The sequence below is a fragment of the Pleurodeles waltl genome, chromosome 2_1 (assembly GCF_031143425.1).
Source record: "Pleurodeles waltl isolate 20211129_DDA chromosome 2_1, aPleWal1.hap1.20221129, whole genome shotgun sequence".
Lineage (NCBI taxonomy): Eukaryota > Metazoa > Chordata > Amphibia > Caudata > Salamandridae > Pleurodeles > Pleurodeles waltl.
The window spans coordinates 569,494,232-569,509,613 of record NC_090438.1 but is presented as its reverse complement, the minus strand read 5'-3'; the positions used below and the strand labels follow the sequence as shown (position 1 = coordinate 569,509,613).

The following is a 15,382-nucleotide window of genomic DNA, read 5'->3' as shown; positions in this document are numbered from 1 at the left end:
TCTGTGTCAGTGGCCTCTCAACACAGCAATGATAATACTGACAGCCTGAAATCTTTCTATATAATCTTACATGGTAGTCTGAAGGGCAATCTAATTCTTCCCAAACCTCTAATTTGTGTGACTTTGAGTAGATTCTTGAACCACATCAGCTGGCAAACCCAATATCCTGGTACCCATCTTCATCGCCAGGTTTTATTGCACTCTATGTTTTCCTTCAATGTACAAACAACTTCAGCTATGCAGTTTTTAAAATGTGAATTGAGGGCCTCCTTTGAACTTTCAATCCTTTATCCAGAGTGCATACTCTATTGCCAATCTGCAAATAAATACCTGTTAGTATAAGCCTATGGTATAAACAGATGTCTGAACTTTTTGTTCTGTGCTCCTAAATAGACACCCTGACTTTTAATAGTTCTTCTAATGTACATCCATAACATAGCAATTTTTATTTGCTGTCACTTGTGGCTTGAAAATCAGCCCCTGCCTCTTGGATCAATATGATTATGCAATCATACAAAGATGAGGTTTTGCTCTTATCTTTGTATGATTGAATTACAATGAGTACATATATATCTTCTTGAAACTGGATTGTAAAAAAAAAAAAAAAACCTTGCTGCAAGCTTGCTGCAAGCTTTAACCCTCTTATGGTAATTTGTACTAATCCTTGGGCGGGAGTCTTTTTAGGATTTCTTAGAAGCCTATTCGCCCTGCAATTTCACTTTGTGATATATTGATATTCTTCAAGTTCCTGTCAGAGAATATGCTAATGTTTTAGACATGATTCATTAGAAAACACTGACTAATCCCTATAATAATTACTTGAAGCATAATCTTCATGTGAGGTTTTCCCGCATGATTGTTAAAACTTACTCTGCAACTTTTGAATGATCTTGAATTTTCAATCAGTATAATTGTAAACCGCTATATTGATATTTTCAAAGATGTAGCTTTTGTGAATTTTAAGGTTGTTTTTGCTGATGATGGCAGGTAGGATCTTAGCCTTAGGCCTGGAAAGAGGACATCAATTTGGACACTCAAGATAACTAACAGGAATCCTCTTTGAATCACTCTTAAAAATGTTAGGATCACTATGTTATATTCATGTACCTGGGTCTACTAGACAGATACATGTAGATATTGCTTATTTCTTACTTTACATTATGTAATTATTAAGCAAGGATTAAAGCACTAAATACTGCACGTACAAAATGTCAACACACCTGCCTGTAGTTTAATGTTTTGCTTTGTGGCTGCTGTAGATACAACATTGTGTAAATATCAATAAACTTTCCAAAACAAGCCTTTCAGCATGACTACAGAAACTGATCATTTTCTAAATCCCTTTACAAAGTTTAACAATGAAGTTTTGAGTAAATAAAATGGTATATGGTTTTGCCCATAGAATTGATATTTTTGCCTTCCATTGAGAGTACGGTTTACTTATATCATCTTAGGTGCAGACTTGAAATAAGATTTCTATGAATGCACACCTATGGGAACCTTTCTATGTGCATTTATATTTGGATGAAGGCATCGCAAAGAATGACAGAGCACCAGAGTAACTTCTTGCCATGAAGCATCTGGCTTACAAGCAAAATATTGCAGGCGTAAATACAAATAATTTGTGAATGCCAATTCCAAGTGAGAGGAAAATCAAAGCACCCTCACAAATAAAAACAAAATAATTCCCACTATAACAAAACAAAAACAATGCTCTTCTCACTTAGTTTGCGTTCATAACTCATTTCTCAACCTTATTTGTGCTCTACTGCCATTCTAGCCCTGTACTGCGGCTCATCACTATTCAGTTCTTTGTTCCTCTTTCCCAACACAGGCCCACTCACTTCCAAGCAACATCCACTCATCACTGAAAGTTTCTTACTCTGTATCAACTCCAATGCCCGTTTCCTGCTTTTTTCTTATCCACAACCCCCGTCTTGGTTGTCAGTTTATCAAATTTAAATAAAAAACAGAAGTTCACATTTTTTAATGAAGTCATCACAAACATACTTATATGGTTTACTATCACACTGAACCTTGAACTTATTTCTTGTTTGCCATTCTATTTACTCAAATCATTTGATTGATAGTTTTAATGTGTACTCTTTTCAGTCCACTTTTGATGCAGTTATTAAGTCTTGCTTGCGAATGCTCATGTGCGCTGCATGTGCTCCTGCTTGTGAAAGATATTGTACACAAGGGGCTTGAGCCTTTCAGCTGTTTAGCATTTGTTGGTTTCATTGTCCCTCTTCTTTGCTATAATCTAATTGGCCAACGTGTGCTGTCTTCACTTCCTCTTCGTTCGGCTGGAGCATGGAACAAATACTGATTGCTTCAGCTTGATTGCTCTCCTTCCGCTGATCACGGTGTGATTCAGTTACTACTTTTATTTGTTTCTTCTCTCTAGCTGTCTTTGTTGAACCTATTGCCATTTGTAGCTATTTTGTTCTGTGCACACACACAAAGAAACAGTTTTATACTTTGACATGGATGATTGTTGTGACAATAGATTTATCTGCTTTTATTTTGACCACAAATGTTACCGATTCCAAATGTATTTTCAACAAGACATGGACATAGCACAATCCCTTTCTTTATTTGATAGGATTTTTTTTGCCAGATATTTTTTTTTCTTTTAACTGCATGGGGAGGATAAATGATTTTTCCAGAAGGGGGCACTGTGTCAAGACCTAACAAGCATTGGCAAAGTCTATAGGTCTCTCTTTTGTTTATGCTGTACGGTATGCGCACTGCACACTTTGATAATATTATGTAGCCATGCTGTGTACCAGCATGGCAAAAATGATGATAATAATAAAAAAAGACTATTATGCATACAGCACTAATGCACTTTAAAAAAAAAAACGCATTAGACCTGACTCCATCATAGTGTTTTCTTAAATTAGGTTTAGCCTCACTATGAAAAATACGTGGAGCTGTACAGCAGTACTACAAAACATTGCCAGAGCCACTGCAGAGCCTGTGTGCAAGTTTAAACTGCCATTTCGTCCTGGCAAGTGTAACTACTTCCCAGAGCCAAACCTTTGTTTTTATTACATGTAAGTCACCCCTAAGGAAGGCCTTAGTTAGCCCCAATAGAAGGGTGCAGTGTAGTTAACAAGTTGGACATGTGCTTTTAAGTTTAACATGTCCAGATAGTGAAATACTGTCCCAGAGGCTAACATGGGGGTTGCATTAAAACGTCTTTTAAGCGTAATTTCCAACTGGGAAAAAATAGAAATATGGAGTTTGGTGTGTCTGGCTTAATAATTTCAACATACATCCATACAACCATGAAGGAGGTTTTTAAACGGCAGGTGTAAAAATGCCCGCCTTTAGAAAGTTGGCATTTTCTTATTTTAACACTTCTGTGCCTTAGCCTGTATCTGAATACACATCTGGGTTTAGGTGACAGCAACATTTGTGCATTCTCTCCAGACAGCCACAAACAGGAAGGGCTGGGTGTGACAGGGGATACCTCTGCATTCATCTGCACACTGATACTTGTCCCGGGCAGGGAGCAGGAGAAACAGTTCACATTTACATCTGAATAGACTGTGTCCTGCCCTTACACAAAGGGCTGATTACCCCCTACTGGCAGTCTGGGATCATTTTGCACTTCATAGAATTCTTCTGAAGTTACCTATACATCAAAGGCCATTTTGGGTATAAGTACTGGGCCTCTGACACCATATACTCAGAATACTTCTGGTATGAAGACATTCTAAAAAGGAGAAGGAACACTGGGCTTTCAGGAATGACTGCCACTTTGCGATTTGCTCTGCTGTGTTGGCCTGCTACTTCTTGCCCGAGAGTGAAAAGACTGGATCTAACTCTCTACATCCTTCAATCTAAAGTTTTTCCAAGGGCCTGACTGATCTGGCCTCCTGTTTCGGAAGTCTCAGGGATATTAAAGACTTCACCTGCATCTTGCTACCAGCACCTGGGCTCCTCTGCTGATAGTCCTGCTCTGCCAAGCAGTGCAAAATCCAGTCCGGGGTCCTTGGAGGTGGGAGTGGTGCTGCAACACAAGAACTGATACAATGACACCGGCGTGTCACTTGGAACCTTCGCATCCTGCTGTAGAAACGCTGCTTTGCTGGTGCCTGCATGGAATCTGCGGACATCACTCACCAAATGCATAATGCAATAACCCGACTTGAAATACTGCCCCGGCTTGGCTAACACAGCACCGATGCATCAGAACCAGTACTCCTCGCTTCTGGACATCAATGCATCAATGAGGTTGCCAGATTAGGAAACAACGCAACACCTGTAAATGCGATCCATCCCCTCCTCTAGAGCAAAGCATCGTCACCAAGCATTGACGCAACAAAGGTACTGTCAGCGGGGGTGTGACCCCTCTACACGGCTCGCCCTCCATCTCTGTTGGACTGCACTTTTGGATTTGCCCCGTCCAACCTGATCACTCTGGTTGGAGCTATTGTCTTAGATGCACCGTATTTTGATTTGACCTTTAAAAATTCATAACTTAACTGGTGTGTGTTGGATTTTTGTTGTTTTGGAGTGGAGTCCTTTTGTGGTGTTTTCACTGTGCTAGTGTGAGTGTGTGTGAACAAATACTTTATACATTGCATCTTAAGTTTAGCCTGGCTGCTCTGTGCCAAGCTATAAGAGGGTGAGCACAGGTAAACGTCTAGTGTGTATCTTACTTGCCCTGACTAGGACTGTGGTTCCTACTTGGAGAGAGCGCAAACCTGTGGCAACTAAAAACCCAATTTCAAACACATGTTGAGAGAATATAAGAAGTTCTAGGTTAGTTAATTTACTTTGCTACACCTAGTTATTGCATGTTCTTAACCACACCTAGGACACCAACAAAAAAGGAAACCAGGTGTTACTAAGGTATTTTTATATCATAGACCATGCCAGGTATTATCCAAAGAACATCGTTTGGCCCATCATGGTTTACAGGGACCAAGGAAAGACCTGATGATGAAGTATGCCACTAATAGAGTGGGTGAGAGTCTAAAAAACAGAACAGGAATTCCCGAATAGGGTTTTTCCTTTATTCTTGCTCTTTGTAACAATTTTGGTCCGTAGGATACCTGTGTAAGTCGGTTTTCAATTAGGGAGACTGTATCCTACACTCCCTTTGAGAAACTGTTTTCTCTCTTCCCCTCCTCCCATGACAAAAAATTACTTATCTGGAGGTTCTGGTGTTTTGGGGAATTCACATGATACATCGAACTAGAAGCTCACCTCACGCAGCTCTGAAATCCGCCGCAATGCCTTATCCTGGCTTTGGCTCAAAATAGACTGAAAGAGAGAAAACATAAGGTTATAAATTCACAAATGTAAAATGACTACATGCTCAACACTTTAAGCAAACTAACACACACTGCAGAGGCCAAACTGAGCAAAAGTCATCATAGCATAATTAAATGTCAGGCAGAATGTCTTGCTTATAAAGGTGCTATTTGTACTCTGAATTAACCACTTAACTTAGAGTAAAAGTGATCATACTAATTACAAACTCTTCATGTTATCCTATGTAAATTAATGACCAGAAATTAAATGGGAGATGAGGGCTTGCAATGAATGTAGCAAAAGCTCTAGGCTACAACTCAACTAGCTTGGTGATCTCTTCATTTCAAAATGTGTATGCCTTTCATCTAAGAATTAACAATGTTATAGAGAACTCAATGGAGATTTGGACAAGATATACAAATGATCGAAACACGTTCACGGACCCATGATGCTGCAATGCTGACTGCATGTGAATGCAGACTCCAAACTGAGATATTTTACAGGTAGAGGAAACTCCCAAGAGGCCTTTTTCTCATGGTTATGAACAAGAGGTGGGTGAACCACTGGAAGCTCGAGCTAGAAGCTTTGCTTTTGTTCAGCTTGGGGTCATTTTGGACCCACAAGCACAAAAAGAGCCAAGCTTTAACAGGGGAGATATGACCTACTGGCTACAGCTGCTGACCATGCTACATTGGGAACATTCCTGACATATCTACCTGTGCTGATAACAAATGGTGCATCACTGTCCCTGTCTGATTATTTTTTTAAACATATTTGTATTAAGCATTTTACAAACAGTATTGTTATTTCAACAGTGCTTGACATGAATTTGTTACAAATCAATAGCACGGTAACAGTATATAGCACAGGCAAGTGCCTGCGTCCAGGTGCAAGAAAAAGAGTAGGGGGAGATAAGTGAACAACAATAGCACACACATCCCGCGCACAGAGGTGTCCAGTCTTTCATCACACTCACCCAAACATTTGCTGCTACTGAACCAGACAAATTGCAATGGTCGAGCAACTGAAAAAATGCAGACAAGGGGCTGAACCAAGGGGAGAAAGAGGGAAGAGGAGATTGTGAAAGGAAGAAGACAGAGTAAGGTCTTCAGTGGGAGGCAGCCAAGTGGGGTGACAGAACAGGCATCTGTGGCAGTGAACAGGTCTGGACTGCTGGGCTGTGAAGCGGGTTTCTGTGTCAGGGGAGGAAAAGGAGAAAGTGAGTGGCTGGGCAGGCGGTAGAGGGTCATAAGCATCCACCCCAAATGTAAAAGCCTCAAGCAGGGCATCCTACTAGTGCATAACTGGGTACTTACGAAGACCCTGCAGCTCATCTAACTGCAAGGCAGTTCCCCACAATGCCAGAGCCAAGCCCAAGAAAATGGCCGAGGGTGAGGGGGGAGGGGTGGGGGAGGGGGCAGTAGACTTCCAGGTGCATGTGGTTTCCCACTTAGCCAACATAAAAGCCTGGTCAAGGAACTTGGCAACTGCCCTCTTTCTCTTAGGATGCTTAAACAAGCCAAGAGGCCATGTGCCCTATAAGCACAGTATGTAAACTCCAGTGGCACAGGAAAGGCAAGCCGCAACAGAAGGCCAGTAACGGGCCAGCTGTGGGCAGGACCGACACATGTCTAAGTCTGCATTCTTACACATGCAATGGGGGCAGGAGGCATCTGTGCAATGAAAGAAACAGCTAATTTTCAAAGGAGTGAGATATACCCTAAGCAGGACATAGTACTGTATTAATTTAAAATGCACATTCCAGGAGCCCATGGTGGGGTAGCCTAGGATCGTGGCCTACCCCACATCACTGCATGCCCTACCTGAGTCCTCACTCCACCAGTCGCAAACTGTGGAGAGGCAAGCAGGTGTGCTTGTGCAGCGCTTTGGTGAATCATGTGACCAGGTGGCAACCCATGCCCAGGAGAAATAGAAATTGAAGTACCTGTTGTGTGGCCGGTTCAGGCTGCAATAGTCCCTAGATTATTTGCAATGTGTCTATGATCAAGTTGTATATAAGGAACTGCCCCAGGGAGACCAGATTGGTCCCTAAGGTCAGCAAATGGAATGAGTGTATGTAGTATTTGAAAACAGTCAACCAAAGCCTCATGTCAAGGGGCAATAGCCACCACGGTGAGGTGTGTCCTCCTTCTGTGTGTGCCGAGGTTTGGAAGCAAGTGGGCATACAGCACTGAGGCGTTAAGAAGACTGAGGAAATGGCGAAAACAGTGCAGCTCTACAGACAGAAGGGGCATGGGTCTCAAACTAGTGGGCGGAAGGTGTAACCAAGTGCTCTAATGCCCATGTATGATGTCAGTGTATGATGCAGGGATGTGGAATTCCTATCGCCCGACGCCGGGACATCTTGTTTGGGTCAAGGGCAACAAGTTGTTATGTTTACTTTGTCCTTGGGACAAGTAGGCCCAACCCTCTGCAGCACAAACTCTTTGGCTGCCTGTTTACAGAGAGTGGAACTCTCTGCAGTTGAGGTAAATGTGTTTCCAAAAGATAATGCTGTTCGAACTTGTATTTATGGTTCATTATTTGAAAGCCTTCATTATTAGGGTGAGTGCTGTAAATAAATGTTTTAAGGTCACACTTCATTACTGACGTTGGTTCCAGTACCAAAAAAAAAAAGTGTATACACATGTTTGAAAAGTTTAGGTTATGAGGCTAAATATAATGCTCCCAGAATGCTCTCTGATTAGATGCAAATGAAGTGTCATTTAGTAAAATGTGTTGATGCATGCTAGTATTTCCCAAAAATATTTCTAATGGAAAATCAGTGTAACCATTTTCAACACGATTATGGGAAGCATGAAAATAAACAAACACTGACAAAGCCAACTGATCTGACATATTTTTATAAGTCTTTTAGTTTCATCAATGCGTGTCTTGTTTTTAGATGGCTTTTGTAACACTTTATTGTTGTGGCATCTACCAGGCCCTCAAGATTGTAACAAACACTGGCAAAAAAAAAAAAAAAAAAAACGTTTTTGAACTCTAAAAGCACACATTGCCACCAGTGGCATAACAAAGGCCCCGCAGCCACCCTCCAGGGGCCCCCTTCAGCACAGCACCTGCCCTGAGTGAGTCTGGAGAGGGGGCTCCTCCATGTTCTTTGCAAAGGGGCACCCTCCAGTTTCGTTACGTCACTGATTGCCACTGTAGTTCCTGACACTGAACAAAACTACTTTGTGTGCCAATATGCTCCTTGTGGAAGAGCAGAATGCGATCACTCACAGTAAAGCCAGCCGAAAGAGAGAGAAATAGAAGTTTAATAAAAACAAAATGTCTTTGTTAACACCAGACCTAATTAGGGATCAAGACCCACATGTAGGTAGCTTTTTGCATGTCGCAAACAGCGACTTTCGCTGTTTGCGACGTGCAAAAAAGCACATTGCGATGCACAAACCCAGTTTTGCGATTCGGTAACCTGGTTACCGAATCACAAAACGGGTTTGCGACTCGCAATTAGGAAGGGGTGTTCCCTTCCTAATTGCGACTCACAGTGCAATGTAGGATTGTTTTGTGACCACGAACGCGGGTGCAAACAAATTGGAGTTAGCACCCATTTCAAATGGGTGCTAACACTTTCGCAAAAAGGAAGGGGTCCCCATGGGACCCATTCCCCATTGTGAATGTCACTGTAAACATTTTGTCAGAGCAGGCAGTGGTCCTGCGGACCACTGCCTGCTCTGAAAAAATGAAACGAAAACGTTTCGTTTTTTGTTTTCATAATGCATCTCGTTTTCCTTTAAGGAAAACGGGCTGCATTACAAAAAAAAAAATGCTTTATTGAAAAGCAGTCACAGACATGGTGGTCGGCTGTCTCCAGCAGGCCACCATCCCTGTGAGGGCCGCCATTCGCAAGGGGGTCGCAAATTGCGACCCACCTCATGATTATTCATGAGGTGGGCATTTGCAAAGCCCTTGCGAATCACTCGGATTTGCGACTCGCAAATTGCGAATCGCTCTGACTCGCAATTTGCGGGTCGCAAATCTGAACCTACCTACATGTGGCCCCAAATTCTTAAAGAAAGTCACAAAAGTGCACCCATGGTATATGTCGTACCCCTATAAAATTTTTGTGAACTGTATTTTAGCATGGTTAAATACGATGTGTAGATTTGCTAATGTGAAAATCTATTGAGCATTTGCAAGTTAATTTTCCCTCCAGCACTTTCTTCACAACCCTGGAAGAAGTTCTAATTCTGTCATTGTCAGGAGTAAATGTCCAACCTTTCTTATTATGGGAAAATATTAGAGAGAAGCTGGTGAAAGTATTTAAAACATGCAGGTTAGTAGGTTTGCAGACTCAAAGGCATTCCAGCCCTGGAACTATTGCTTACTGCTTCCTCCAGCCCCAGTATGCAGATCTGCAGAAAGGTGGCAAAATAAGGAAATTGCTACAGTAGGGATTGAAACTGCAAGTATTCAAGCCCTACTATGGTAGTAGCCCTGGCATAATCAGAGCGGCTATTATCAGAGCCCTCACATAATGAGATTGCTGCCATAATTTGTCGCCACACTACATGGCACCAAAGGGATAAGTAGATCTTTTTACAGGACAAGTAGATTTGAGAAGCAACCTGTCCCCTGGACAAGTAGATATTTTAATAAATTCCACACCCCTGATGATGTCAGTGTTGCTGTGCATCTAAGTTGCGCTCAGCAAACCACACTATCCACTGGAGTTGAGCATCAGGGCAGTAATGCTCAAAAGTGGGAGCCCCTTGCCCACCCCTATCAGAGGGCAAGCATAGTGCAGGTTAGCTGCTAGGCAGAGACTGCAAGACCAGATGAAGTCGCCAAGCAGGCATTCTAATGTGACAAAAAAGAATCTGTGCAAATAAATCTGGAAGTTAACAAATTAATAAAGCAAGTTCTGTAGCATTACCATCTTTCACAGGGCATTAATTCCTGCCACCAACAGAGGATTTATTAAAGCTGCTTCCCAAGAGCAGTCAGTAAAAGGGGCAACGAAAGATAGTGTTGTATGGACAGGTGAGAAATCAGTCAAGGAAGGAGCAGTAGTCTGGGTGACCTTATGCTGGAAGGAAACAGATAATTGCTTTGATTTCATCATCTAACTAGAAATTGATGTTGTCACAAAGACATAGAGATAAAGGTAGTTTACATAAGGACTTTCAGAAAATTTGAAGCAAATGATATTTTAGTATAATATTCTGTCTGTCACTCTAAGACTGGGGTCATACTGATAGCACCAAGCCTAATGAGACTGACAAATCCTAGTTTTCTGACACCATTGTGAGATTTACCTGGAACAGGTTTACTGTGTGTTCCAAGTGGTGACGGAGATGCAATCATATTGGTGGCTTAGAAAGCCAGGAGAGAAAAGTAGAGTATCCTCCAACAAAAGGTACAGTTTTACTGAGTGGATCTGCAAATTAGTTGAAGGGACACACATGATAGCAATGAAAGTGAATAGAACAAATTAATGCTCAATCTATATCTTTTACCATCCAGTAAGAGTGTTCCACACAGCATCAAAAGTGTGGCCTGGTTTACATGAGGGGCAACCAACTCATTGCGCCACATTAAAAGTATAAAAATGTCTGAAATTTCAACAGAAAGTGGCTAGCCTTCATACAATGCCACTCAATTTTCTTAATTAATATCATAAGTGGGTAGTCACAGGGATTGAGTCTCTCAAGAGTAGCTTTGAACAGTATCATGGTACGTTTGATTTTTTATATCTTGGATAAGGATTTCTTGAAAACATGATAAGTAATGCAAATCTGCTTTCATTGACTGTTGCTAGATGACAAATTAAGATGACATGGATAGACCCTGCTACTCCTCCTATTACACTCTGGGAAGTGGTGCTATTAGTAAGGTATTTGGATACTAGGTTGTATTATTTAAGGGAATTTATGTGAGTAGAGAGGTTTTTTGCAGGGTAAGTAATGGGATTACCCTAAATGATGTTAGGAAAGCTAGCTTGTAAGGTTTACTGCTAACTGCTGTTCAACACCTAATAAACTGAGGTCAATGGCTGTGAGAATTTAAGAATGTGATACAGTGTACTTTAACCTTGAAAATTTTACAGAGCAAATCATCTTCCTCTAGAGCATTTGTTTCCAACCTTTTGACTTCTGTGGAACCCCACTTTATCATTATTGGAACCCGGGGACCCCCACTGAGTCGGGGGACCGTCCACTGACTCATTACTGGAAGCCAAGCATCCTAAACATTGCTGTTTATTTGAACCATAACACTATACACAAAAAATACAGAAACAAGCATTCATCAAACATATACACACAATAACACATTTAACCTAATTTACAAACAAATAAAAAAAATAAAAAAAAAATAAAAATAATGATAATAGGAAGGCTGGAACTTTTCTAAATTCAGTTTAAGCCACACATTGTCCGTACTATATTCTGTTTGATGTACCTGCGCTGCTCCCACAAATACATTTGAGGATACTAACTTCATTTTTAGCCTCCAATTTCAAATTCCTTGACATTTACAGTATGTTTTAAAATGTTCAGTTTTACATTTACTCACTTTATCTATATTTACTTTAATAATCTGTAAATAATATTTTCAAAGCATTTGCGGACCCCCTGAGGAGGCTCTGCGGACCCAACGGGGACCCCGGACCACAGGTTGGGGGAACCACTGTTCTGGGGAATGAAAAGTATATCATGCCTTTAGGCAGATCTTCAGTTTCGTTATTTCCTGCAAATAAACATCAGATTTTCTTAACTGAAATATATAATATATTTTCGCAACTGTCCGTGTTAACCATTATTCCTCTTCTAAACTCTGATCTGGTTATCTAACTTGGATATTCACATGCCCAGGCATGACTGAGAAGCAAAAAAGAAAATTAGCTCCTTCCTGAAAGCTTAGAAAAAGTAACAAGATTCTATTCTTCTTTATGGTTTACTAACTCTAAATTTAAGAAGCATTCTATTGGTATGAGTTGCCCTCTTTCTTTATGTTTGAAACACGTTCTCAATTGATTCCACCATGTAGGGCCATCAATCCTCATCCTCAGGTTATTTATGGGACCTACAAGAAAAAGTTGGTTAGTTCTTCTTGTCCTATTTCCGAACTTTACTGTACAAAGATTCCTGCATGCCAAATTGTTTCAGCAAATCTTAACTAAGAGCTGAATGTACAATGCACTTTTGTGGTTGCAAGTGTTCCAATTCAGAGTTTGCACTGCATAAACTGTGTTTTGAAATGCACTAAAGCCATTTTAGAGGTTGGTAACTTTTTTCCAACTTCTAAAATGGGTTTAGAAAAGGATAAGTAATTGCAATTTGGAATGGGCGTGTTGTAGGTGTCCCTTCCAACAGCGATTCCTATTGATATGTATCAATGGGTCAAGAGAGAACTAACAATCATCAACCACTAAAACCTTGCCGACACTCAGGTTGGGGGAAGTAATCAATTAAAAAAAAAGGGAAGACACCCCTTCCCTTTCGTGACTGTCAAAAAAACAAGTTTGAAAGGCAGTCGGCAGTGATCTACCAACTCTCATACAAACTCTCTTTTTATTTTTCATAAAGTGAACTTTTCTTTTTAACCCGTTGGCAGCCAAGGACGTAATGGCTACGTCCTTGGACTGGCTCATGGGGGAGCGCTAGTGCTCTGCCCATGAGCCATGCTTTTGCATTTCTCCTCTGATCACATGGAGGGGAGGGGGGGGGGGGGGAAGGGTCGAGAAAGGCGTCAAAGTAAAGTAAAGGCCTTTCCTTTCCTTTGATGCCTTTCTCTGCATTTCTGCTGCCCGATCCAGCAGAAACGCCCACTAGATACCAGGGATTTATTTTTTTCAGGTAATTGACATGAGGGGAGCAGCCCTTTGGGCAAGGGCCACTCCCCAGGAGGCCAAATTATTTTTAGGCCATTTCTGCCCCCAGGGGCGGCAGAAACCCCCAAGACACGAGGGCTATTTTTTTGTTTATGTGGGGAGCAACACCTTTGGCAAGGGTCGCTCCCCGGGGGAAAAAATTTATTTTAGGACATTTCTGCCCCCCCCCCCCACCGGAGGCAGATCGGTCTATTATGCTTAGGCTGATCTGCCTCCGGAGGGGTAACAGAACCCGCTGAGAGCCCCACAAGTCACCCCATCTTGGATTCCATCTAGGTGTCTAGTTTTTAAAAATGCACATGTTTGGTAGGTTTCCCTAAGTGCTGGCTGAGCTAAAGGCCAAAACCTACAGCTAGGCACTATGCAAAAAAACATGTCAGATTTCAATGTAAAAATATGATGTGTCCATGTTGTGTTTCTTGACGCAAGCATTAGGCCTACTAACGCAAGTGAGGTACCATTTTTATCAGGAGACTTGGGGGAGCACAGAATAACAAAACAAGTGTTATTGCCCCTTGTCTTTCTCTACATTTTTTCCTTACAAATATAAGACAGTGTGTAAAAAAAAAAAATTACTTCTATTTGAGAAATGCCCTGTAATTCACATGCTAGTGTGGGCACCCCGGAATTTAGAGATGTGCAAATAACCACTGCTTCTCAACACCTTATCTTGTGCCCATTTTGGAAATACAAAGGGTTCTTGATACCTATTATCACTCTTTATACTTCAGCAAATGAACTGCTGTATACCCGGTATAGAATGAAAACCCATTGCAAGGTGCAGCTCATTAATTGGCTCTGGGTACCCAGGGTTCTTGATGAACCTACAAGCCCTATATATCCCCGCAACCAGAAGAGTCCAGCAGAAGTAACATTATATTGCTTTAAAAAATCTGACATCGCAGGAAAAAGGTACAGAGTACAACATGGAGAAAAATGGCTGTTTTTTTTCACCTCAATTTCAATATTTTTATATTTCAGCTGTTATTTCTGTAGGAAACCCTTGTAGGATCTACACAAATTACCCCTTGCTGTATTCAGAATGTTGTCTATTTTTTAGAAATGTTTAGCTTTCTGGGATCCAGCATTGGTTTTACACCCATTTCTGTCACTAACTGGAAAGAGGCTGAAAGCACAAAAAATAGTAAAAATGGGGTATGTCCCCAGGACAATGCCAAAATTGTGTTGAAAAACGTGGTTTTCTGATTCAAGTCTGCCTGTTCCTGAAAGCTGAGAAGATGGTGATTTGAGCATCGCAAACCCTTTGTTGATGCAATTTTAAAGGTGAAAAACCACAAGCCGCCTTCTGCAGCAAATTTGGTGTGGGTAGCTTGTGTGGACAAAAAGTTATGAGGGCCTAAGTGCGAACTGCCCCAAACAGCAAAAAAAAAGGCTTGCACCTGAAGGGGGAAAAGGCCTGGCAGCAAAGGGGTTAAACGCACTCTCAGTTCCTTTATAGAAAACCAGCTGCATTTAAAAAATAAAAAATAAAAATACTAAAAAGCAATCAAAGGCATGGTTACCTGTTGACTCTAGCAGTCCACCAAACCTATGTTGTCCCCCAGTTGGAGTGAGTAGCCATCTGCGACCTACCTCATGAGTATTAATTAGGTAGGTTGGATTGCAACCCACTCTAAATCTGTTTTTTCCGAACCAACTTATTTGTACATAGTTGGGTTCAGAAAATGATGTAATAGCAGGAGATGAAGCATAGCTGAAATATTAGAAAATATGGGTGTCATTGGTGACAGAGGTAGCTAAACAAAATATAGCATAGTCCTGGGGCAAATCCACTCCCTCACAAGTTGTAGATTGGGAATCGGACCTATACTTGTGCCAGACAGTAGAGAAGGTGGTTTTACCAGAGTAGGGGTGCCCAAGAAGTGAGATAGGGTTTGGGGTGCCTGGAATAATTTCCAGGCAATGAGGAATAAGGGACTAAAGGGGAGAGGAGGGGAAAACACTTCTACTATCTTGAACATGGTACTATCTTTAAGGAAATGATGCTGGCTGCAAAAGGTCAACTCTGTTTTATACTCTATCCTCACCTAATGTTCGTTGCTACCGACATTGCTGTGCCTCCTTTGCAATCAACTTTTGTTACTATTTTTCTCTACTGTGTAACAAGCAATGTTCAAATAAAAAGAGTTCACAGAAAAAGTAAATTATGTTTTAGTCACAAACTGGGCCAGTAAGCAGTGAACCGTACATCTGGCCTTACATGTTTGACACCTTTCACCCTCCTTCTGCTGT

The 15,382-nt window shown here is 41.3% G+C and overlaps 1 protein-coding gene across 3 annotated transcripts in view; it reads right to left on the bottom strand.

Annotated features, from left to right (window-relative positions):
* The window catches only part of GOLGA4 (golgin A4), a 758,002-nt gene that overhangs the window by 563,457 nt on the left and 179,163 nt on the right, over window positions 1–15,382 (bottom strand). For all 3 annotated transcript variants that reach the window (XM_069215119.1, XM_069215129.1, XM_069215138.1), the window contains one exon: window positions 5,224–5,280. In XM_069215119.1, the coding sequence (XP_069071220.1) occupies window positions 5,224–5,280 (57 nt within the window). The remainder of the gene's footprint in view (window positions 1–5,223; window positions 5,281–15,382) is intronic.